The sequence below is a fragment of the Plutella xylostella genome, chromosome 6, assembly GCF_932276165.1.
Source record: "Plutella xylostella chromosome 6, ilPluXylo3.1, whole genome shotgun sequence".
Lineage (NCBI taxonomy): Eukaryota > Metazoa > Arthropoda > Insecta > Lepidoptera > Plutellidae > Plutella > Plutella xylostella.
Genome location: NC_063986.1, coordinates 10,487,655 through 10,515,194, shown reverse-complemented (window position 1 = coordinate 10,515,194; position 27,540 = coordinate 10,487,655). Strand labels below are relative to the sequence as shown.

Genomic DNA, 27,540 nt, shown 5'->3' with positions numbered 1-27,540 from the left:
TATATCGACATTCACCTTCGTTAAGCTCAGGACATAAACTTGATCAAGATTGTTCATCTCATCATGTAATACATGGGGTATTTGTCCCTAGTAAATATACCTTAATTGTATATCATGTATTATCGGGGTATAAAATTGGATCCCAAAATACCACGGGTTATCCGTGGTTAGTTTTTGTAAAGAATACTGTATAGGTTTTACCAATCACAACGCCGTTTTTACGGTGAATCGCGATAATTATAATGACGTTTGTCTACGACACCATGACCCATGCAGCGGGAACATGAGATACTAAAAGCAATCTAAATACGTTTTTAGAAGCCAGAAGTGGACGTCTTGCAATGCTGCACCCACTTTTTGCCAGTTCTAAGTTAGCCCACATGTATTAGGAGCATTAATAAAATAAAATATTTAACCAAAACTCATTTATAAACAGTTACCAGTACAACTCAGTTAAATGGCCCTTAAGGTCCATTAATTATTAAGACTTAAGGTCTTAATTCTGCCACTTCATACTAAAGACGCATCTGCCTTATTTAAACTTAAACCACATGTTTACCGCTGCCCAGTTAATTGAAAGTTCGGGTCGGCTTACGTTGGACAAAGCACTCACAGGCGACGGGGCTATCCACATTGTGCTATATAAACGTTTCCTACCACCCCTTTGTTTGATGTCCAGTTGCTCAAGCGAATTAATTAAGCCATATCCAGGGGTCTTAAGAATATCATATAGTGATGGTGTTTATCTAGGGCCGTGTGGAATTTCGATCCTTGCTGGTTGCCTCAATTTAAAGATTCAAAGACACATTTTGTCGTGTGATAATCTCTTAAGACCACGGAGAAGACCGAAACCTTGAAAATGCGATTATAATAGTAAAAAATATCTTTTTTAACATTATATATATTTATGTAACATAATTTAAATTATGATCAAGGTATTTCATACTGATATTCTTCCTTATTTTATTGTGAAGTTCTACATAACTTCAAAAAGCAATATAAAACTGGGTTCTATTCTACTACAGAGGCGATAAATTTTGCTAAAACGTTTTTAACACCGCACCTTGGTGGCGCTTCGCTTTGCACATCATTATAATAGATTATACAGAATACCGGCACTGCATGCAAGAAGATAAATAATGTATGGTAAATAACTACTTTGGTACTCTGAAATTGTAGATAAAAAATAAGATACTGCCAGAAATCGCCAGTCGCAAAAAAATCGATTCTGCGGCAAAACGATTTAGCATGGGTTATTCTTGGAAATAAATAAAAATATAAAAAAGTTCTCTCCGGCGGGGAATCGAACCCCGGTCTCCCGCGTGACAGGCGGGGATACTGACCACTATACTACCGAAGACTGTACATACACACGCGAAAATTCTTAATTTGTGAAATTCAAATAACAATCGTGTCTGGTTTCGTTATCAACGTATCGCATGAATGACGTCATTCAACAGAAATTAAAAATATTACTTGAATTGCTTCGCACATAATGTGTTTTGCCTCGAGATAAATTTAGATAATGCCAATGTGAAAAGTGTTTCAATTATTAATACTCAAACCAGAAGACAAGCCAAAAGCAGCTCTTTTAGTTTTTTTGTCATAGAATCCTATATAAGTACTTACCCTATTTATACAGCTACAAAAATATTTGCTCGGAATTCTTCCGCATGTAGATTGTGAAATTTCTTCAGGACTTAACGAAGCTGCGTCGAGCTAGCAAATAAACTTCTGTGTGTTTCATATCCACTGGTTTATTTCCTATCTCGTGCTATTTTTGTTGGGTTTGTTTACCTCCACCAACTTTTGGGTTCGTGTCCAATATTTAACGGTAAGGCTTTATAAAGTTTGTTTGATTTTTCAATAAAAACGTAACAAAATCTCTCCCAACGCTAAATTTCAAATTTTCAAAATAGAGGAAGTACCTATTTAAAGAAAAAACATTATTATGCATACATATCGGTAATCCTGTGTATTTAGGGTTCCATACCTCACAAGGTGAAATCGGAATATAGGATAGTAAGCGTCCATCTATCGGTATCGTACGTAGGTATGTATACAGGGTGTTGAAAAAAGGGTATACTAAGCCGAAACCTACATGTGCAGCATGTTATATGTAAGCCCGAAACTAAAATCAGAATTTGGAAATTCGCGAAAAAAAAAATTCATTTTCCATAGAAACTTTGTTGGTCACGTGACTTTTTACTATGGTTTTTTTTTTTTTTTGCGAATTTCCAATTTCTGATTTTAGTTTCGGGCTTAGATATAACATGCTGCACATGAAGGTTTCGGCTTCGTATACCAATTTTGCAACACCCTGTAGAGAAACAGCTTCGGCGTTGCCGATGATGTGGCCGCACTTGTGTGAATTTATATAATTATACAAAATAATAATACGGAAGATCCCGAAAGGTGGTCGCTTACCGACTTAATCACAGTAACCATACTTATTTATACACTAGCTGGGCCCGCGAGCTTTGCTTCGACTTAAAAAGTTTTCCCGTGGGAATTCCGGGATAAAAAGTATGTTCTTTCCCAGGGTCTATACTATATGTATGCCAAATTTCATTCTAATCCGTTTAGAGGTTTTGGCGTGAAAGAGTAACAGACAGACAGACAGACAGACAGACACAGTTACTTTCGCATTTATAATATTAGTTAGGATTCACAAGCAATCAAAAAGTTAAAGTGACATAAGAGACTGCAATGGCCAGTTGGATTTTAATTGCTCGCGAGTTTATTAAAACAATTAAGTAGCTCATTTTCACAATACTCTCATTAACACACTGTTATATCATAACCAGGGATTAGTTTTTGTCTTTTGACACTTGTGACAAGAATTCAATATGTTTGTAATTTATTTTAGATGGCATTTAGGTACAATGTAGCAGTGCGGTTAATGATCCAACACCTGCACCCGGGAAGACCTCCTCACGGCCAACCAGAGGGGTATCGACGTGGCGGTCCACTGGGCCGCGGAAGTGTGACAATTGCCATCGACACGACAAGAAGAAGAATGATTCAACAGACTAGGGTGCAACTAGGCACAAAACTCACATCAACGTTAATCCCAGCGAACGGGAAGATCTTGGTCGCGGGGGCTTCAGTAGGCGAGAAGCGGTAGAACTCGTGGCGCCCCCTGTACCACTTGACGGAGTAGAGAGGCGCGTCCGTGAGCTCGTAGAGACAGGCCAGCGTGGCGTCCGACCCTCGCTGCACCACTGGCGGGGAGATCAGCAGGTCTGTGGCGCGGAGGCCGCCGATGCCTAAAAGAATATAAATTGTGTGAAAAAAATTAAATTAAAATATGTTTACAAGAAAATAAATAAGTGTGAGGATATGGGCTGGTGCTGGTTGTCGTGGCCAGCGGGGTAACGATGGAAAAACAAATGAGAATTTTCACACGATTTCGGAAAAACCAAAGTGCAGCGCTAACCAAAACTCTACGCAAGTGCGTTCATTAATTTAGAGAGTGAACCTCCCAGGGACTAGGACGAAAAACTAGGTGCTGCTAGGCGACTTCGTTTCACATTCGTTTTCTTGGAAATACCTGTCCATCCAGCTCCAGTATTAGTCACTCTAATAAAATTTAGCACGTGGTATCATACATACACAATAATAATACAAAATTACACATACTATAATTATGTGTCAATTATAAATAGGTCGTAAGTTCAAATAAGTTTAATCAAATTTACTTATAGCACTATAACTGTAAAATGTTGTCATACGATATTTGTATGAAACCTCGACCAGGCCACCTTATTCCGTAACAGAGCATTCTAAGCTGATATTGGTTTGTCATTAACCAAAGATAGCCAACCGAATACCGCCCGGTACCTCCATAAAACCGTATAGCTGACTCAAAAAGGGTATAAAACTACAATATTCTTACATTCTGTGATGTCAGTCGAAAGCGGTATTATGTTTGTTCTTTGCTTTTGGCCTGGGCTTTGTATCCTGTTTGCTGTGTGTGTTAATATTAACGGCTCTTCTAACCTCACAAAATTGAACACAAAGGTACTGACAAAGGGTTTTTACTTTGGGTTTCACCTCGATGTGACCTGTACCTATCGCGAACTTGGTTTGACAATGATTTTCGGAGTAAATGTTACTTCGTTTCGACTTCGCGATATGGCTCCGGAGTCACTGTCAAATATATGGTTTTATTTCAAAAATGTATTAGGTCTATGAGGCGTTTGTTAAAAAAAAAAAAAAGTTCCTTTTTGGAGAAATAGATGGCATTGTCTAGGGTTGTTCCAACTGTCAAACCCTCAGAACACACTTCAGATCACATGTTATTCTGTGAGGCTAACGAAATGTGAAAGTGACGTAGGTAGGTAGTATTGTAGTTGTTGAAGACAGACATTATTACGAGCGTCGGGCTCTATGCCCGGCGCTTCAGCTGAAGAAGAAATACTTATGTCAATCACACACAAAATAACAACACGAAGAAATTCATACCACATTTTATTAATTACTAATTCTAATACATAATTCTTATATCTCATATCTTGTAAAATACTATTCAATATACTTACTATTATTACGCAAATCTCTACACATCGTCTTAATCATCACCGTCACGCTCATCGACCCTCTTCGACTTCGAGCCTTCGCCATCAGTAGTATTATTTTCTCTATGATGATAATATATCATGTTATGTAACAATGGTTAATTTACATTACCGCGAATGATTTAACTTACTTACGTGATTGAAAATCACTTGGTATGAAATGATCCGAACACAACCATGATTCTTTTCGCAGTTTCCAATCAATTTTTCGCACATTTATCCGAGTCGCCTTAATCCATTGTTGCGCCTGGCTTTCGTCATTTGGAAATTTATGATGTCCTTTATTTTTACAAGTTGCGACGGCACACATTCTCATCTTGTCTTGTAAGTATTTCTTTGGGATCTTATTTAGGATCATACAATAAATAAAAATAGAAAATCAGTTCTCGCACGCAGCACCCGTTCAAACGGCGCGGGTAGAACTATTCACAGAATACTTAGCACTATCCCAAGCCACATGCAGTCTGAGCCTCGGAAGGATGGCTCGCGCTACCACCCGACATTTAATCACAACTAGTGAGTTCTTATTCTGAGTTTAGTACTCTTTGCTCTCTATGTAATTTTTGACAGTTGGTACACTGCGTTTTCACGCCATCTATCGGCATACCCAAAAGCTCAACTGACAGCTGTCAAGGAAAACGGCTCATTGGACGTTGCATGGAATAGTCAAAAGTTAATTAAAATTTTACTCAGATTAAACATATAATAAAAAAATATGAAAGTACCTACCATGGCTTTTACGGGATACTAACATGACTACTTGTTCCTCCTAAACAATAAAATGCCTCCCTTTTCGAAAATAAATTAATTTTTATTAAGAGAAGTAAATTTAAAGACGCTACCGGACTAAATAAACGAAATTTTCCCAAAAATGTCTTTCAGTTCAGCAAAGTGAATTACTGTCCACTTTACACGGCATACCGCCTTGTCAATTTAATTAAAACACATAGCTGTCCTTATTTTTTTGGGGCGCAGGTGGCTTCCTGTATCTCTTCATTATATGGTACAGTAAGATACATTGGATGTGCACCTTGCAGTTGTGTTAAACTTTACGTCACAGTCAAGTCTTGGCCTAACCTATCGGTATGTGTGTGGACTCATTTGAGTGAATTTCTATACAAAGAATTCTGAATGTTGAGCGTTCGTTGCTCACGATGCCGAAAGGTGGACGCTTACCGTCAAACTGGTAAAAAAAAACTGGTAAAAAGCTTATCTGTATCCCGTACTAAAATATAATTTCAGTAAGTAAGCCATAATACACTGGGCACTGAAAATGTTCACCCACAAAATAGCGACCACAAACGATCCCAATTTTATCAAAGATTTAATTTAAAATTGGAACAAAATATTAACGATTTTAGTTGGTAATATCCTGATGATCTGTAAAATGTACTTCAATGTTGCAGAAGATGGCATTAAGCTAGCCTTTTCCGTTTAGAAGTAATTTGGTACTTTTCTCAATGGAAACTTTTCATTGTCCGTGAGTGTATTATCTTCAACTGAATATGTACACTGATGAATAAGGGATGCCAAATGGCAGAAAGTACATAGTGAAATAATTAAATTGGGCGCCACTGTACCTAATAAAACCAGATCTATCCAGTTAAGTTATATCCGTTTCAAGTTTTACACAAAAAGACATGCCCTTTAGCTATTATTGCCTATTAGGTGAAATTGATTACTTTGCTTATTGAATCCAAAAGATTTCGTTTGAAAACCTTCCAATAGAAATGGCTTTTAACAATGCGAATTATACATTTTGTTCAACGAATCGATGAAAATGTATGACTAAGTCCATTCGATTGGAATTGTGAATAAATGTAAATAAACGGTGACTTTCAAATTGAATTTGAACCTTTTTTGTGAGCATTACAAAGCTTTGATTCATGGCTCTGGAAATGCGAGGCAATATTTTTTTTAGCATCCGTTTTAATAGGATTCATAGATACTTTATGATACTGGGGAAAATTGGTAGTGAACTTTATTAGAAAATTAGGATAAGGTTGAGTCACTCATACCTATTTTATCTTTGGTTGGGTTGAATAAATGTATATTTTGCTATTTTTTACTTACTTTTGTACAATATTACAATATACATATTTATGTATTACATCTCTACACCTGCAAATTATAATTAACAACGTCTTCAAAAGTAGCAATTCATTCGAATGATGTGCACGATATTATGAATATCTTTGCTTATAAAATCGAAGAAACCAAAACAAAGCAGCCTAGCTTTTAGTATTTTTCACAAAGTTTTCAATGGCGTCTTCGTCGACAGCTCGTCCAGTTTTAACAAAACTTGAGAATTTTTGCTCACCAAAGAAAGTGTTTTTTTCTCCTATTGTTTATATTTACTACCTCTTTTGTTCCCTACTTGGTAAGTTGCTTGAGGCAATTGTGGTCTTGGCCGATTGAAAAAGGAGAAATAGGTATATTCTTTTGGCATAAGTACTTGTTCATATTTTTCAATAGCAGCTGGTTTATCATTTATTTTGTAAAAACAACACTAACCACACCTGCCTACTTGTGTATCCTTTTGTTATTTGAAAATATAAGCACTATAATTTGTAAAATATAGCATGGTCGAACCTATACACACTTTATTTGACATTTTTTTAAATTTGTCTATCTCGACTTTACTCATGCTATATTTTATAAGAAAGTTTTGATTTAACATTAGCTGGAATAGTTTACCAAAATTCCGAAAATGCGTGACTTTCTACATTAACTTGAAAAACGTTTTTGTGTTAAAATATTTACTCTCAACCTCGCTAAAGTTTGAAAAGAAATAACAAGTTTGTCAAAAACATTTTTTTCGCATAATTTACTAAGAAGGTATTCTTGTCACGGATTCAAGCGTATTATAATTTAAGTAGAAAATATCTTCTTTGAAAGCAAAGTCGGATTTTAATCTACTTTACAGCAGTTCGTTTTTTTTAAGTTAGTCCCTATTTTATTATTACCTCTATTTCTTCGGGGATTACAATCGTAAGCACATACTTAGTTATATTTTTATTTTGATGATTTCATTTAAAATATTTCGTACACCGGTGTATTATTACTTATTATGATAACTGATGGAAGAGAAACTGAGAGAGAAAAAGAAGAGAAGAAGAACTAAAGTACAGACCACATGCTAAGCTGGTGTCTTTTTGGCGCTCTGGACAGCAACCAGTTTTGTTATTTTTTGTTTGGTATTATACACTCACGGGCAATGAAAAATTCCCACTCACAAAATCCCGACACAAAACGATTTTTTCAAACATTTAATTAAAAATATTAACAAAATTATTATTGTTTTTAGTTGGTTACATCCGGATTCTCTGTTAAACGTACTTCAATGTTGCAGAAGGCGTCATTAAGCTAGCCTTTTCCGTTTAGGAGTAATTTGGTGTTTTTCCTCAATGGAACCTTTTCATTGCGCGTGAGTGTATAATACCTAACAACAAAACAAAAAATAACAAAACTGGTTGCTGCCCAGAGCGCCAAAAAGACACCAGCTCAGCATGTACTGTGTAAGTACTTCTTCTCTTGTTTATTTTGTTGCTGTTTTTGTTGTTGTTGTCAGTGTGTCAAATAAATGTTTCTTTATCTTTAAAGTGCAACTCACCGACAACATCGAGCTTGGCCGACGCCGTGCTGTGGGGGTAGTTGAGAGAGTTCTGGATGACCTCACAGCTGTAGTTGCCACTGAGAGCTGGAGTCACCGCCACCAGCACCACTTGGCTCTCATTGGACCTTAGCCTCTGAAACAATGAATTATAACTGTTTAAGCAAAATATTACATTTCCTATAAGTGTCACTAGATGGCGGTGTCGTCACCATTTTGTACATCGCGGTATGCCAAACCATACCGCGATGTACAAAATGGTGACGATTTCACCATCCCGTCTATATTCTTAAAAAAAAAAGTTAAATTTGAACTGTTTATTTCATAAAAAAGGTTAATTGGATAAATTAGTAATTCCCGGGTTTAATCTTTACATATTTGAGATTTTTATCCCTGGGAAGGTAGCCCTCATTTACATAACTATGTGGTTATAATTAAGTGCCTAATCAATACAAACATGTACAATTATCATTCTGGATGTGAATTATCTGCACGTACATCCCCTTCTTTCTTATATTCTTCTTTGAGTATCCGATAGAATTTATGCGAACTTGGTGTACATAAATTATCTAATAACGTATATTAAACCTTGAAAGTAGGGTTACCACCACCGAACATTAGCGAGCCTTAGGCATCCGTCGCTTGTCACATGTGACGTAAGTTGTATGGATCCGACAGATGTTTGACAGGCGAGCGACGCTGCTTATGGATTGTTAATTGCTTGGTTGTTGGTGGTGGTACGGTATCAAATTTGTCAAGTCTAGCCAAGTGTGAAATCTAGCCAAATGGCCAGAGACCGAAAGAAGAATATATCAGAAATGTTAGCAATTATTTTATTAATTTCAGTTAATAAGTTACTGTTTTATGAGTAACAGTAGCTAATAAAATGCATTCATGTTATCCTTTTAATCTAATTAAAATACCGCTAATAGCTGTATCATAAAAAAGAATTAAACCAACAAAGTGTATCAACATTCTTTCGCTCAGATCAGACGACATAACAATTACATAGTAGATAATCATAATATGAAGTTGTAACACCCGCCTTGAACCCACTTCCAACAAAACAGAATCTCTTAAGCAGATAGATAATGCCTTGTATAATCCATCCCGCCTTAGCCTATGTGAACATGACCCAAATTAAATTCAAACTGAAGGCTGTATTCAATGGCCTAGATTTTCAGGAAATTCAGTTAGCTCTCCTAACGCGGGGTGTGAGCCCAGCTGAGTGTAGTCTAGATTCTAGACTCTAGACTTGTTAAGAATGTGGATAATTAGGAAATGAGTTCGTTATTCCTTTTCTGTACGCTTATGAAGGTAGTAAGTTCTACTTTTCTTACTACGGCGGCGGCGGCGGTGCGACAACTTAACGTTATTAAAGTTAGCTTGTTATAGAAATGTTGGCAATTCTATTCCAGCGTGCATGAGGGAAGTAGTGATAATTAGGTTTTGAGTTCTGTAAGATGTGTTATTGCTAAGACGTTAAAGGTGGCATTCGCGTAAGACTTTCTTACATCATAATATATTTGAATTGCCAGCGGTGCAATTATAATGGCCTCTTTTTAAACAAAATAATACGTAAACATACATTGGTACAGTTTATATTTATTTTAGACGAACAATTTTCGTAAAAATATGAGATAAAATCTTTAAAACCATGGTTAAGCAGCATTTTCGCAAATGAAAGAAAATTATCAGCTTAAGAAATCTTTCTACTCGGTGTCGGGAAAAATAAAGCCGCTCTCATCCGTCTGCTTCTAAGGAGTTATTGCAAGTTGTGGAAAACGTTTACTTTTACTAACCTATGGTGCCCTGGTATCGAGTAAAGTGCTTTCCTGGATAAATTATATACTTATGCCAACTGTTTGATCGATATGTACTTGAGTCTTGGGTGTTAATTTGTACAAGTATCTATGTAGATATATCAGATGTACCTACTTTGTGATGGGATGGTGATGTGTGAGATGTCCCCCCATATTGTAATTATTATAGTCTGGAAGCTCAACTACGTATTTAAAGCACAGCATTACGTTTCAGCCGCTTGTTCTAACAATACTTAAAAAAACTATACTCACATCAATTTTAATCCCACTAACGGGAATTGACCTCGTAGTAGGCGATTCGAAGGGCGAATATCTGTAGAACTCCTGGTGCTCCCTGTACCACTTGACCGAGTAGATGCCAGCGTTGTCGAGCTGGTACAGGCACGCCATAGTGACGTTGCGACCGCGCTGTACAACGCGCGGTGTGATGCGGAGTTCCGTGGTACGCAGGCCGCCGGCTCCTGTTGAAGAAAGGGTAGAGTTTAGAATACTGCCTGTGGGGTACTTTAACCGAAATCTGACGTAATTTGTATGGATCTGACGGATGTTTGAAAGGGAAGCGACGCTGCTTATGGATTGTTAATTACTAATGTGTCGGTGGTGGTACGATAGCTATATGGATTACAAAAAATATAAAGTATTCTTTATTATTTCATGCACTAACAACCTAAAATGTTTGCAACAGTTTCCTTGCAAACCACAAGAGAATGTTGTGGTATGAAATGAAATCGTAAGGTTTTAAAGAAATATCAAATGAGTTGTAGATCTATGATTAGTATGCTTGTAGCTTCATAGTTACCGAAGGTTCAAATTAAAATGTCATAAAATAAATCTACTAACTTAGCTGCTTAATTTAGCTGAAAACATAAAACGTTTCATTCTCTTAGTCGTAAACTCTCCCACTTAGGCAAAAAGTTTCAACTTAAATTAATTGGTTGAAGAACAAGAAACGGTTTCCATAAATCTTTTTACGTATACTGTTATCCTAAACAAGATCTTATATTACCCTGTCACATCAGTGTAAGTAAAATATTTTGTATTCATTGTTTTTGTACAAAACTCTGAGGAATTCTCCTAAGGGATTAGGTAGAAAGAGCTGGATAGAGAAGACGGGATATGTAATGCATTAGTTTTTCCAACCATTCTTGGGTAAGTAGGTATATAGATTTACTTGGTTACAGATTGGATGCTGAATAGGTAGAATATATCATTGTGATTGCAAATTCTATAGAGATATTATTAAAATCTACATATTTTTGTACGCAGTAATACATAACCTATTTATTAATGTACTTAATAAGAGTACAAAGGAGAGTCAAAGTGGACTTGATGCTTAAAGCATTTTCTATCAGTCAGCCCACAGGAAGTAGGTACATGAAAAATGTATTTTGATATATATTTTTTGTAGTATTCTTTTTCTTTTTTTTCTGTTTTTATTGTTCAGTGTGTCAAATAAATGTTTCTTTCTTTCTTTCTTTCTTTCAAAAACAATGTTAAACGGTGTGCAAAAAAATATTGCAATGTCACTCAAAAGCTATTCTACCGATTTAAAATAAAGAGAGAAAGACTACGGGAAAGTGGAATATACAGCATAGTCGACGTACCAACGTAGAATTCTTTATACTATAAAGTATAAACCATTTTCCCTCGGACCTATTGAAAAAAGACCAAGCCCGAGCCGTTATAATATTATCATAATTTTGTAACACTTAACGAAGAATCGACTTGAGTGCGGTCCCCTACTTCTGGTTTATTATGCTGTGTGCGAGGTTTTCTCAACTTTCAATCGTAGGTATCGGACCAAACGTATTTTCATAAATGTATGGAGAAACGACGCGGTGTCGGCAATGCCGATAAAGTGGACGCACTTTTGTGAATTATTTCTATACAAATAATCTGTTTAATAATCACTCAAAAGACATTCTACCGATTTAAAATAAAGAGAGAAAGACTACGGGAAAGTGGAATATACAGCATAGTCGACGTACCAACGTAGAATTCTTTATACTATAAAGTATAAACCATTTTCCCTCGGACCTATTGAAAAAAGACCAAGCCCGAGCCGTTATAATATTATCATAATTTTGTAACACTTAACGAAGAATCGACTTGAGTGCGGTCCCCTACTTCTGGTTTATTATGCTGTGTGCGAGGTTTTCTCAACTTTCAATCGTAGGTATCGGACCAAACGTATTTTCATAAATGTATGGAGAAACGACGCGGCGTCGGCAATGCCGATAAAGTGGACGCACTTTTGTGAATTATTTCTATACAAATAATACTGAATACGATTCGTCCGTTGCGTTAGGTGGATGGTTATCTAAGGCCTGGGTCTCCTATTTACGCTGTAGGTCGCGTCCAGCGTCACGCCGTAGGCCGCGTCACGATGCTCACTATAGAAATGTACTGATGCGGTCTCCCTCACACGCCGACGTTTGGCGCGCAGACGTAGCGATGCGCGATTATCACTTATATCAATAATCGAATACACCACTACCGCTACTCTCCATAATCGAATATCAAAGTAGCTATATACTTATTACAATAATCGAATAAGCACCACTACTTCGATTATCGATTCGCAATTGACCGCTTCTTGTATTTGTAATTCGTAAATGCAAAAGTAGCGGTGAATGAGTACCACTATTTTTCGATTATCGATTATTTGCAACAATGTAATGATGAATGAGACGAATGAAAGGGGCGCGGGCGCGGCGAGTTGAACGCAGACGCGCCGTCGACGACGGTCAGCTATGGTGCCATCTACCAGCGCCGCTAAGACGGGTGTCTAACGGACACTACTAGGGGTGGGAATATCGAATAACTAGGGTTTTAAACCATTATTAACCAAGTAATACGTGTGTAAGTAAGTACCTAAGGAATGTTTGTTCTACATAGAGTGTATTTTTGTTTGTTAAGTATTATTTTTCGGTGGACATAATAAATTGTATACATACCGAATTACTTTATTGTTTTACTCATTATTTTATAATTAGTCACTTTAGTGAGTATTGGTATTTATCTACGTAAATGAAAATGAAAATGTAGCAACAAATATGTAGGGTAACGTAACGTACCTAGGGACATTTTCGACTACCCCAACTTTGAATGAAGCTATCGTAGCGTACAACTAAGATATTAATGTGAAATTTTCTTTATTCGGTAGGATATATAATCTATTATCACTAGTATTTGTGCTAAAGCTTTAGTGTGGCCAGATTTTATTAAATTAAGATAAAAGTAAAAATGCTTGTTTTGACCCAAGGTACGTTACACGTTTGTACCTTGGGACACTGTTTCCTATAGCTTTGTACTATGGAAAATTCAAACTTCTAAATAACGCTTTATATCTCTGTTCTTATTGATTTACTGCAACTCTCTTCTGTCTAGTTTCACTCTGGCACTAATAAGAACAGAGATATAAGGCGTTATTTAGATGTTTGCATTTTCCATAGTACAAAGCCATAGGAAACAGTGTCCCAAGGTACAAATTTAATCGTGTCCCAAGGAACAAAAAAGCAATATTTAAACAAAATTTAAATATCTTTATTTTTAATTAATAGGAATCTTTCAGATAATTGCCATGTCATAACATTAAATAACTGAAAAGTTATACGTGACATTCATGTCTTTATTTTGAGCATGCCTCAATGAGATAAAGCAACACAAAAAACTATACAAAAGCTACTTTTGACTCCTAAAAACTTCATATTGTCTTCACCACACACTCGATGCTGGTATGATCACGAGACTCGCTAGTTTTGCCAAGCGAGTAAAATACTATGCCTAGGGTAGAATTTTAATGTGTTTATTTAGCCGGTTTTAAAAATACAATCAATGTCCCGAGGTACAAGCGTCCCAAGGTACGTTACGTTACCCTAGTAAATGCAAAAGTAGTAAATGAATAAGTAGTAAATGCAAAAATAGCGATGAATAAGTAGTAAATGAAAAAGTAGCGACGAAGAAGTAGCGATACAAAAGTAGTGGTAAATGATTAGTAATACTCTAAAATGATAATCGAATAATCGAATGATTTTAATAATCGAATAATTTATGTAGTATCATTTATAATCGCGCATCGCTACGCAGACGTAGTGAGCATCGTGACGCGGCCTACGGCGTGACGCTGAACGCGAGCTACGGGGTAAATAGGAGACCCGGGCCTTAATACAGCGGCAGCGTTTGTGTCATTAGTTCACCTTCTGAGCCCATCGACAACAAACACTAGACTAGAACTGCTGGTTTACTGTTTTTCATCGACGCTAAGAAAAAGACTGTGAGTTGATTTAGTTTTTACGAAGCGTACAATCACCTGCATAAGTATCAATACACTTCTGCACCTTGTCAAACTGACGAACCGTCAATGTTTCAATTGATTAGTAGGTGGTTTCAGATTGACAATGTACAAAAGCGTATAGATACTTATGCAGCTGACTGTACCTACTTCCTTCGTATTGAGTCAATATTGTTTAATAGAGGGAGCAGAGATCGATCAGAATTAATAAGCGGATATTACGTTTCAAAGGCAATTATTTTCCTTCAAGCTACATCTATAGCTACAGCTGTTGTCTACTTTGATCGTTGTAAGGTAATTTAATATAGGTACTTAAGTAGTATATAATTATTGCAAATTTGAAATCGTTACTGTTTAAGTAAATGTTTTCGATATGAAATATAATTTTATATTCACTAATTGCGGTCGGATGTTTAGATTTTTTGTTGTTGTAAAAAATCTGTACTTAAACAGGGTGTTAAGATGAATGCGTTTGAGCGTAAAATTTGTTGACAGGCCGGCTCCACACGTTGGTCCCAACGCTGGTACCAACGTTGGACTGTAAATTGGGTGAGGCGTACATACGTTGGCTAATAAACTAGTTCTGTCCCGGCAGAGCCAACCTGAAGATGTCCGATACAGAAATCTTAACTGCTCTGAGGCGATAAATATGTGCTCATTAATCATTCCCGCCTTTTTAAAATCTTCAATTCATTCATCGAGAAGATCATGCCTATATTCTGTTGAATGCTGCGCCGTGCATCAGCTAATACATTATGATTTTTATGTTCCTTTCGAGTTGCGTCCCATATTATTGGGTGTGTTTGTTGTTAAGTTCAATAAAATCTGTAACTTTTTAATTTTTCCATAAATGTGACGATTTTGTGGATGAGAAATCCATTCTAGCTCGACGTCCGCACTCGTTGCGTGTTGCAACAGCACTGAGCAAAGCGCCAACGTGTGGGCGTGATCGCCAGCGTTGGCGCAGATTCCTTTGATAAAACCGACACGAGCCGGCCAACTACCAACGCTTGCCCCAACGTTGGGGCCAACGCAATTTTCTAGATCCATACGTTGGACGAGTAGCGTTGGGACCTGCGTTGGGGCCAACGTATGGAGCCGGCGACATAGTTATTTCATTATTCAAACTTAATTTTGATTTACTAACTTTTGCGCTCTTCGCTTCGCTTTGACACGTTTTCGGTGGGAATTTCGGGATAAATCCATGGTGTCAGCTTCCAAATTTCATTTGTAAAATTTTATCAAAATTTCTCCACCATGAAAGAGTTACAAACACAAACTATCACGTTTATAAAATTAAGTAGAATTAACGTTTATTTTATTTTAAAAATCGCAATTGCTCTGTTTCAAACCCGCCCATACAAATCTAACCACCTTAAAATAAGATCCGGAGAGATACACGGAAAGGAAAATGTATTTTATTTTTCTCTCAACTCACAAGGTTTCTTAAACATTAATACCGGAGTTTATTTCACCTCTTCAACCGCAGGCTAGGGCACTCTAGAGGAGAGGCGACTTGGGAGATACAAATAATATTCTTTACAACGCAGAGGAAATTATATAAATAATATATTTTTACAAATTCATGTGGGACAAAACGCGAATGGTTTAAATTATTGTTTAACTTTAATTAATAAGAAAGCCAATGGCTACACGATGCTATTAAATAATAATAAGAATATATTTTTAGACCGATACTAGACTAACTGAGCCTCAGAAAAGTCATAAATCACGTTAAGCGGTCTGTTTAACTTATGATGATACACATATTAGGGAACGTACACTAAATTGTCACTCAGTCGTTAAAAACATTAAAAAAAAGATCACTTGTATTTTTTTTTGCAATTACCTATAAAGGTCTGCACTGACGTATAACATAGAATATTACTCTCTTTACCCCGGCGCAAACTGGGGTAAAGACAGTAATAATCTAGGTATTAACATAGAACCAACCTGCATCTGAGAGCTGACTCAGAGCAAACTAGACAAAGGATTATCGGCAGAATAGCAGACGCACTTTCAATAATATCTATGTAAAGCTGTATGTACACGGGGGGATTAATACCCCACCCGAGGAACTTAGATTGATCCGTGGAGTCTGGGCTTTATTGTGTTATTTCAAGATCTATCGCTCACTCTGACAGCCTGTCATTGCAGATTGGCCAATCACAATATAATAGATATGACAGATCTTGACAGATTCAAAGATATTGTGGCATTTGTATGAAAAAATCGGGTATATACGGTATATAACCGTTCAATGATATAAAGTTTTGTGATCGGAACTTTTTTATTGGTCACGGGTCTCGGTTGTGTAATAAATTTATTTTTAATATCGAGCTTAGCAACAGCCTACCTAGCCTAGGTTACTCCTAGTAATCTGTAGCCATTCACTAAGTGCTGGATGCTATCGATTAACTTTCCAAGTAGCCGATAAACATTTTGCTAGCGGTTAATATTCGGCTTATGTACTCAATAGTGCTCGTAAAAAGAAGTGAGTCCCTCGGTAAATAGGGGGATATATTGTGAGGTCATAATCCGTCAATATTATCTATCTCACATTTAGATCATATTTAAATAAAGGTTTATATCTATAAAATTACGAATAGGTTACCGAACATTTTCTGAATTCACTCTCCATGTAAATTTTCACAATCACTCTGTACTGCTTCGGACTTTAAAAACGGATGACCATAAAACAAAGTTTAATTGGATCGAGTTTAAAAAGCTCTTAAATCAGAAACAAAGCAATCAGACAGTTGTGTAACAAATTGGAATTTCAGTTTAAAAAGAACGCTGGAAAAAATATATCTCATTTTTTTGTAAGAGAAAAGGTTAGCGTAACTGTATACTTAGAAAAGAGTAAAATTTCCTGCATTCGTTGTATTTAGGCTGGAGCGTCCGATGTATCGATTCTTTTCGTTCTCTCCTCTATGGCGGAGGCGAGAGCATCGATAAACTATCCGAGTGTAAGTATTGGTTACAAAACTGTTTGCAGCCAGTATCTAGTGCAAAAGGAGTTTCTGCTGCGATCGTTTTAGACCTGTGGCCTTATTCTGGTGATTGTGGAGATAATGTCCAGTCGTAGAAATTTAATTATTGATTAAGTCTAGCATTTTACTACAGAAAAGGTGTTTTGTTAATCTACATAGTTTTTTTTTTACGTAGTCATTATAATTTTATTTTTCGATTTACTACAACTTTTCGGTTAAAACCATGTTTTGAATGTATTTAATTGACTACAACAACAGACAATAAGAAATTTAAAAACATAGGTAAGTACCTCGAAAATAAAAAGGAATAAACAAAAAAGTTTTCGAGATTTAGCTGATCAAATTATTATTTCTGAAATATGTGATAGGCCTAATATCTGTAGGTATGTCGCCAGCGATCTACTCGTAGATCGCACCTGATTTTCAACTCCATTATTTTACCCAGATTGCCAGAATCGGGCCCTGCTAGGAAGAGGTTGCAGTGTATTCTGTTAGTTCTTATTGCGTGCACCTGTTACGATGTTGTGTGCAGTATTTCTTGCTATGTCTCGTTTATATTCAATTCTTTTTGTGTCTGGACTGTGTACTTGTGTAGCGAGCGGCGATTAGTGCTTAGTTTCTAACTATCTCGGTGTTTCTAACTAGGTCAATGAGTTGAAAGCTCTCCTTCGAACAACGTTGTACCATTGCATCGATGTTTTATGGGATAAGTTTTCCGATTTGCTAAAGTTAATAAGTTACTTAGCTATTTTATTATTGTTTGTTGGGGCTTTATTTTCTGTAATTTGTTGATGTTTATTTTATCAATATTTATAACTATTGCTCTAGCGTTTAGATACATATATTAATTGTTTTGGTTTTTATTTTTTAGTGTTTTAACTCTGTTAGCTGACGCTATCACAGTTTGCTTTATACATAGGTGTTGCAATTTTTTTGTTTGGTTTGGTTTTACAGTTCTTTTACGACAATATTGCAGGCATCGCTTGAGCGTTTTATTTCTAGTTTGACAGACATAATAATTTATATCATAATATGATAAATCTGTACCAGGAGATAATGGATCTAAGGAGATTTAGTCCCACTTGCCTCGAACATCTATTTCCAGCCATCGCAGTATAAATAGTGCTTAGCAGAAATACCGCGTAGGGTTATTGGCATTTAATTGTTATTCTAAGCTTCAGTTTCATTCCGATGCGGATTGGATACTGAAGTTATTTTTAACAGAACAGATACTCGACTGAAGTCCACTTGAACATAAGATGATATTTTTTTTTCTCAAATAATTAATTTGTTTTTCTCCATTTACAGTTTTCTTCGTTAGATTTGTAAAGTTGCCATTGAATAAACTGACTTTAAGGTTATTTTATATTTCATTAAAGTAAATGTTGTGTCGAAGGGATATGCTTTCGCACAATTAAACGGATTTTGTTTAGTAGTAAACAGAGTGTTGTAACAGTGGAATCGTAAGGTGAACGTGGGTGACTCGACCCGTCACTTTGTTAACATCTCATAGCTTTTGTTAATAAATTATACCCATATTACACGCTTTGCCTGGCTTGGATCGGATAGCCATGTGTGAGATATCCCCACATTATGTATTATTATTAGTAATATTGTTAAAAAAAAACGAGAATTATCATAACTTCAATTACATACAGCATTGTCACTATTATTTTGGGTCCATAACGATGTGCCTTATATAAATAAATCGATTCTAAAACGCTTTGCTTCACCGAATAGTGCATCAGATTTGTGCATGTTCATTAGAGTGATAGTCAAAGCGAAGTACCAGGGCAGCATAGTCGCAAAGACAATAACACCTATCATATATACCTACATATTACCATATCGAGAGTGTATCTCTATTATCTTTAGTATACTGTAGAGTTGAGCCATAGGTACATTTATAGATACAGGATAATGGAAATATGAAAAAATAACTACTCATTATTATAAAGACTAAAGTCATGTGAGCAACAAAGTTTACTTTGATTTACATAGAAGGAGATTTTTTTTGTGAGTGGTTTGAATACCAATCTGTGTCACCCCGTTGAGGCTTATGTTATACGCTTTTTCTAACAGCCTTTTTATACCAAATTATTTTTCGGATCCACGTACAATATTTATAACCCCTCTTTAGGGCAATGAAATGCAAAAGATGCAATACGCATAACAAAGTAATATTCTACTCGATATCGACTAGACATCTTACATAATATACGATTCGAAAGTCTCTAAATCCGATATTCGCGCACGAGCCAACGAATCACCTCTACTCCTGTAGTTGTTGTGAGTTGGATCTCTCAAAGCTTTGACATATCACGGGCGGCGGGGCCGGCAGTTTTGAAAAATATTCGCTCTCGTATCATCTCTACCATGAATTTTCCGTCAGAAGAATTGCGAGGAAAAATGTACTGAACAATGATATTGTGATAAACTGAGTTGCCGCGATGTTTCAGTTTGATACGCTAGCAACTCTAGTTTATGTATGTACCGTCATCGCTATAAAGAAGGTGACATTATTGTATTTTGGTCCGTCTCATTGTATAATTTCAGACACTGGCAATCACTTGAGATGTGGTTAATATTAGATTTAATTTCATTTTAATTTCCAGATGCCTCTAGTGCATTCTAATAAACTGAGTATCTCGATTACTGTACTGTTAAAAGTCTAACTCTGCATACCTTGCATGGATTAGTATATAAGTTTTTCGTCGCGTTCACTCATACATCGCATGATTACCTCCTCGAGAACGGGGGAGTCTGGTCAAGAATTTGTCATAAATACTTGCGCCCAATGCACCCTTACCAGTTATAATTACTTGATACCTATGTGTTTCATTGTATCAAGCTTATTGGCTGGCCTGATGGTAGATTTAATGACACATTGAAAGTTTTATCTCGGAAATCAAATGGAAATCTAATTAAATATGGCTCTCTACATTCAACACGTTTATTTATAGCCAAACGAGTGTTTATGTTATTAGAGAAAAAAAAAAAAAAACACGCACTCACGCCTTGTACTAATGTACTCCCTTGCGGGGTAGGCAGAGGTGCATTGCTGCACCCACTTTTCGCCAGAGTGTATGTTAGTCCCAATGTAATAAGGGGCGGGCCTATTGCCATTTTACGGGCACATCCAAGACCCGAGAACAAATATCTGTGTTTAAACAAATATCTGCCCCAGCCGGGAATCGAACCCGGGACCATCGGCTCAGTGGTCAGTGTCACTAACCACTACGCCATTCGGTCGCCATCATGTTATTAGAGCTAAGTTGAAAAATAAACGAAATAAAAAGCGCCGAGTAAGCCAATATTTTCTTTAAAAACTTACGGCAAAATCTTAAAGTGCACTGCCATTGACAGTTGACAGGTTTCCTGCCGTTTATTTACTTTTTTCTATAAAAATACCGGTAAATTACACTTTGGCACTCCTGTAGAGATGATCTTTAGTAGTGTATGGAATAATCCCAAAAAGAAAAATGTTTTTTACATTGAGACCATCTTGTCTAAATCTGGAATGAAACTCTGTTGCATTGTCTGGGCCAAGGTTAGTAATACGTAGTTTTTAAATATCTGTTATTATTTTTATACATATACCTCAAGTAAGTTCACGTTTCTAGTAGGTATTTTTATTTATTTGTTAGATGTCAGGGACCTATCATAGCTGTTTCTTGGGCAAACTTAATCAAATATACTACATGAAGTGTCGTGAGCGACTTCTCAAAGGAATTGCGTGACAATGTTTGCATCATATGAGTTCATTACATTTATAGAGTTACAAAATCTTGTTAGGTGTAGGTTTATTGTCTAAAAAATCTGAACTATAGTTTAAAATTATATAGGTACGTATGAGTTTGTAACTTTGAATCGAAATGGTTGAGCCGAAAACTAAAATCGTACCTAAATTGTTGTTTCTGAGTTGTAAAACAAACATTGTTGAAAGAAATGTGGATAAATAAATATCCCTAAGTTGGATTTACATTCCCTATGGTGGAACCCCAAATGTTCATTTCAAGTTGCAGGAAAAAATAAGCACGCAAACTTAAAACTTTGTACACCGAATGGCGTCAAGGAAAATATATTTTTTTCTTTAACGAACTCACTTTTTCCCGAGATTGGGAAGATTCAAAAGATTTTGCTTAGCTCTCTTTGCTTAAACAAATAGTAATTAGAAAAGTTCCACCGTTAATGAACCTTTGAACTCATTTAATTGAAAGAGTTCCTAAAAGAATAACATTTTTTCACAAGATACCAGATAAAGTAAGGAAGTAGGTGTATAAATAAGTAACATTTGTCACCCAATTTCCACAACATAAATAAGATTCTTGTAATTTATATATTATGATGTTGCAAACACATTACGAGTACCTGAAGTTTTTTTGTTTATTAACGTTCATGGAAGTTCTAACATTTTCTGTCATTCTTTTTATCATAATAATAAATTATGACCAGCTGACTGCTTTTCAATTATTTCAAATAAGAAACGAAAACGTTTGTGAAATACATTGAAGGTATTCAAAATAGAAGGTAGGTATGTTATATTGAAGACTTGTTCTTGTAAAATTTTGGTGGGTTGAAACTTTAAGCCATGGCCGTAGCAAAGACAGAAATTCTTGGGACATGAGTATTCATTAAATGGAGCAGAATATCCAAGCCAGCGCATAAACACAGGTGAGACAGGAAGTTTCCTCTGTGAGATAAAGTGGATATATTCCGGCTACACAAGGCGTAGGGAGCCGACAATTTCACCGCTCACTTGTCAAAAACAGCTGAGCATCGCGAGCGCGCACCATGAAATTTCACAAGAGATTTTTAAACGAGGATGCAAAAGAGCAAAGTCATCTCGAGCAAACTAAGTTAAACTTAAACACTTTTTTGCAACAGTTTTAAATTGAAAGTCTTAAGTTCTTCCTTCAGTTTTATGATAAATGCCCCTTCAGCGTTGTTGATGGTGTTTACTTCACTTTTCAATTTTTCATTGGCAGCGCTGCAGCTCGCTGGCTTGAATGCATGTTTTAATATTTTGTGAATAAATATTTGGGTCAGCAAACTCTGCGGGATGGTCTCCAGTGAATATTTCATTACGACGCTTTTAAAAATCTAACATAATTATTATAAAAAACGGAATTTGTAGCAGCAGACATTTAGGTAAAAAAATATTTTAATACACTTTTTGAACATTAATTAGGATTCAAATCATACATTAACTTTATAAAAGAAGAATTAACATTGCACAAACATATTTTTCCCGTTACCATCTTGAAAGTTCAGTACCTAAGAATTTCAATTTACTGTGCCAGGGTTCCATCGTTCCTCTTTATTAGTTACTATCCGAGTAAGCTTAGGACATTGTTCAACTGACCCTGCGTGTCCTAATCTTTTGTCTTCTTTACGAGTGGATTTAACGCGGGAGAATTTGGGACTATAATCCGTACTTTATTCTTTAGACAAAGGGTTTTAGTATATCACCCTCCATAGCTCTGTATTAGGACTTGAGTTGAGCAATTTTCTAAGAATTTATGCCGGTAGTTAGGTAGATTTTCTTATGATGGGAATCAATTTATTTAATACGTTGTTTAGACGATGATATTCTAAAGCCATGCCTGTAAAATATACACAGTCAATTTAAAGTAAGGAAGGTGACTATAATGATGACGTTATTATTATATATTTTTTTTTAAGGACTACAAAACAGACAAGTACAATTTAACTTATAAATTAAAGATAAATTACGTGGTATATGTACCTAAGTACTAACAAATGTAGCCACAACACGTAAGAATTACATTATTTATATTTTTAAACTACCTTAGATGTAATTATGAAAGAGTTTGTATTGTATAGCATTTTGGATAGCAGTCCGTTAAATTTTAATTTGCAGGTTAACAATACAAAATTGAATGTAATAGGTAGGTACTTACCTACCCTTTATTTTTTGTGAACCTGTTCCACACCGCCCATGGCATGGCTAGTCACACGCACACTCATCCATCACACAAAATAAAAGGAGGAAGAAATACTGCGAACCTCATTTCAGGGAATTTATGAAGTATTCGTGCAAGCGAGTTCAAAGTGTGCTCCAAATCAAAGTGGATTCAATACGAGGTGCCGTAGTCTAGGGACTAGGGACCTCCCGGAGTCGAGTGGAGTCAGAGACGGGTGTTGGTAGGGATGGGAATGAAATAAGATTGTTTTACGGAACTTGGGCAAACATTGAAGGTAAGTGTAAACCTAGGTCATAAATGTACCTATTGGAAAACGGCGTGAATGTTGATGTAGTGGGCAATCTTTTGTGAATTTCTATACAAATAATACTGAATGCGATGCGTCCGTTGCGTATGATGCCGAAAGTTGGACGTTTGGTGGATTTTATGAACGCACGTACTCTTAGAAGCATTTTTAGTTAGAATGTTGCGTGTTTCTTCTATTCTTAACGTTGAGACATGCAATACAACATGGAGCGTGATGAGGGACAGCGTGAGAATCGCACAAGGGAATTTTCTAGAACGGTTTACCTACTTCAAGATGCGGAAATTATTCAATAAGTAGTTACTTTATTATATTCTTATCTTATTAAGGGATAATAGATATACACGTGGACGTAAAATGGGTTAAATTGATAACCAAAATATTTAGAATCAAATAAGTATTGTGAATTTTCCTCCTTAGCCAATTTAGCGATTCATGGAAACGATACTAGCCAGAGTAATAATAAATTAAATTAGTTTTTTCCTGTGAAGTTGACCGTTTGGAGAAGTAAAATGGGTTGATGTACATTCAAAACAAAGTGAATTCGTCGCGAATAAAAATATCATAGATTTTAGGTATTTTTTTCCACAAGGGTTTCAGTAATCGAACATCACACAACACTAGTGCCATATAGGTAACATCAAATGGAAGATTGGTGCAACATCAAACAATTTCCAGTTCACCTTCTAAAGATTTTGCTTGTTTTTACCATAAAAACTGACTGAATCTCATGGTCATTATATAGACAGTCAAAATAACTGACGGAGCGAACACTTTCAGTAATTTTATATCAATAATATTAATATTAAATACTTAGATTTTTTTACTTTATTCATTGGTACAATAGTTGTGTTGTGTTGTGACGTGACAGTAAACAATATGCGGATTGTTTTTTGCTTCGTTTTCGTAAGTGACACACCATTTTGTGTATTTATTGATTATCTAAGTTTGTCAGCTATGTGCTATGAATTTGTGTGTAAATGAATGTATTTGACATCTATCTGTACGTTTGATATATCACTTGCGTGTTCATTAATATACCGTTTAGATGTCACTTGATTGAGGTATTTGGCTTGAGTGGCGTTTGATCTTACGATGATCTGTTAACACATGAGAATATTAATGCTGATAATAGCGAAGCTCTAGGTAACCAGGTATACTAACACCCAGTATAGGGTATAATTTGTAGGATATAATGGATAGGCCATTGGTAAAATCATCAATGAAAAAATATCAATGGAGGTTAGGTCATCATCGTTCCGTTCTTAAGAATTTTATGTTGGCAGCAGAAAATACTGTGAAATACACGAGAATTATGTTTAGAAAGACTTGACCAAGGGCTGTGCGGCTACTCAAAAACAAAAAAACAAAACACGGCTGCGAATGTCCGTCCCCCCGGTACACCACTCTACAATATATTTCACGAAACAACACAGCCATGCCGCGGGCGCTTCCCAGAAACGGATGTGCGAAGACGGCTCAAACCAAACAAACATTTCCGAAAGCCCACCATAAAGAACGCCAACGGGAAAAAGTGCCAAGAATCTCCCAGATCCCCCCTGTTTACTTCAGCAAAAGAGTGCTTTTCGGAGTGATAATTTCCGAAACTGTTTGTTTATCAAATATGAGCAGATCCACCTTCACCATTAGTGGCGGTTTATTCTGAGGATTTAAACGTGTCTGAAGCGATCGTAGTGTGGACGTGAGTTTTATATCGATGACCATGATGTACCTACATAATATGTACAATTGTTCATAGTTATAGGTACCTATATAAGATGTGTAATGGTTATTAATTACATATTGTACAATTCAAAAAATACGAGTAACAGATAAGATCGAGATATCGCAGGTTTAAATTTTTGCACATCTATTGGGTAAGTACCTAGTTATTTTAAACTCATTTTATACAAAAAACAATGAGGTACGAGTATCAAATTCATAAAAATAAAACCTTTTCCAGCCTTTTTCACGGAATTTGCTCATAATACTGTTTGTCTAATGTAGTGTGTTGATATTTGATAAAACTGTTTCTCTTTGGTATTATGGTGAAACTAAATTTGCCTAAAGCGTGATCCACTATGAAAATAAACGTTAAGTTGTTTATAGTGTGTTGTGTACAGTGCGCTTAATACTACTTGTGTCCTTTATTATAATACACGTGTATCTTAGATTAACAATTATGAGATTTTGTGTGAGGTTTTTTTTAATAAACCGGTATCCGATTTACAATTCACACCTTCTTTGAAAAATAAAGATGATCGTTGGCAAAAAAAAAACTTCAGTAAGGAGTACTAAGAACTCACTATTTACAGTGAATGGTACTGAACCCTTCGTGCTGGAGTCCAACTCACACTTGTACGGTTTTTCTATTGATTTATACTACCAGAAATAACTAACAACGGTAAATTAAGACTCTATTCATGTAGCACTAAAACATAAATTCTTTTAAACATCATCAATATTGAAAAGCATAACCGTAAAAACTGAAAATGAATGCTTTGCATTTTCTGCTCTGAGCCGAGAAAAAAATAAAATAGCCATAACTAACGAAAGCATTTCAAAATAGCTCTTTTCTATAATTCATTTCTGAATTCTTCTCTTTGTGCTTTTCTAAATAATTCGCTGTTATTCCTGTCCTGTATGGATTTAGGAAATAAAATTATATAATTGATTCGTCGTCGCCATCGTCTACAATAATTCTAACCGCCAATGAATCATTTATAATGTTATTACGACTTTATGTATATTGTACCTACATATAAAAATATATTTATGTATAATCTGCAAGTGACCCCGATTGTTAAAAGATTTTTAATTTTAAATTTAATCAAAATATATCTAATGCGCTTTATTTGTAATAATCTGATGCGCTTTCAATATTGACGACGTCGTCATTAATCTAGCCTTTTCCTAGAATACCTATTTGGTGCTATGCTAGTGCTAGGTACTTAAACCTTTTCACTGCTCGTGAGAGTACCATTCTTTTTATCACAAAAAACGTTACGCAAGGAAAACCAAAGCGGACACATAGATATATCAAAAAGAGATTCCTATGAAGGTATGCGTGGCTCGTGAATCACAGAGTTGGTATGTGTTAATAAGTCTTCAGGGAACGCTGACTGCGAGCCGCGGTGTGTGTACGGAATAGGTTGAAATAATATAATAATACACTCCCGAGCAATGAAAAAGTTTCACTTACAAAATGCCCACACCAAATAGCCCAAAAATAAAAAATAAAAAAAAATTTGTTCAGTAGCTGGCGTCATTAAGCTATTTTTTTCAGTTTAGGAGTAATTTGGTGCTATCGTCACTGGAAGTTTTACTTTGCTTATGAGAGTATTAGAGGTACGATTATTATATTCTCAAGTCTAGATATTTATATGTCTTCGGTTTTAAATATTTTTTATAGAATAAATATTTTATGGCATGTTTTTTTTTCATGAAAACCCATAAAACAATTAATGATAATATCAGAGGGTATAATATTTGAATATTTGAACCTTGGGCTTATAAAAATCCATTAGCTACATTTATTAAACTAGCTTCAATCCAATGTGAACGCTCATTAGGCAAAATCAAATAAATTATCGAACCTCTACCTCCCTTTTTATTCTTGGCACTTTTAAATGCAAGGAAAAATGAACCGTAACCACACGGGGAGTCGTAATGGCACAGATATTTTACAAAAACACGGTAGAGAGGGACTCTAGAATAGTGTATCATTAGTTAGGATTTCGCACCGTCTTTTACAAGGAAGAGACTTGACAATATTGGATGGAGCGAATTAGATGTATTTATTGAAATGGTTTAAACGTTTTCGCTCCACTTACTATCTTTCATTTTTATAATTACCATGTGAGTGTAATTGTATTTTTTCTTTGAAAGCTGCTCTGTTTTCCGGGAAGCGTTGCCACTACATGAATATTAAATCTGTCACTATTTCAATAGGATAAGAAATAAGACATAATACGCATATGAGAAA

The 27,540-nt window shown here is 35.7% G+C and overlaps 1 protein-coding gene and 1 non-coding gene across 3 annotated transcripts in view; both read right to left on the bottom strand.

The window, feature by feature from the left end:
- LOC105383076 overlaps positions 1–27,540 on the bottom strand; it is a 74,384-nt gene that overhangs the window by 18,377 nt on the left and 28,467 nt on the right. For both annotated transcript variants that reach the window (XM_011553090.3, XM_048621567.1), the window contains exons 2-4: positions 10,269–10,477; positions 8,194–8,329; positions 3,061–3,269 (exon numbers count right to left, since the gene is read on the bottom strand). In XM_011553090.3, coding sequence (XP_011551392.3) covers positions 3,061–3,269; positions 8,194–8,329; positions 10,269–10,477 — 554 coding nt within the window. The remainder of the gene's footprint in view (positions 1–3,060; positions 3,270–8,193; positions 8,330–10,268; positions 10,478–27,540) is intronic.
- Positions 1,289–1,360, bottom strand: Trnad-guc. The gene has a single exon. It is a non-coding gene; the product is annotated as a tRNA-Asp (tRNA).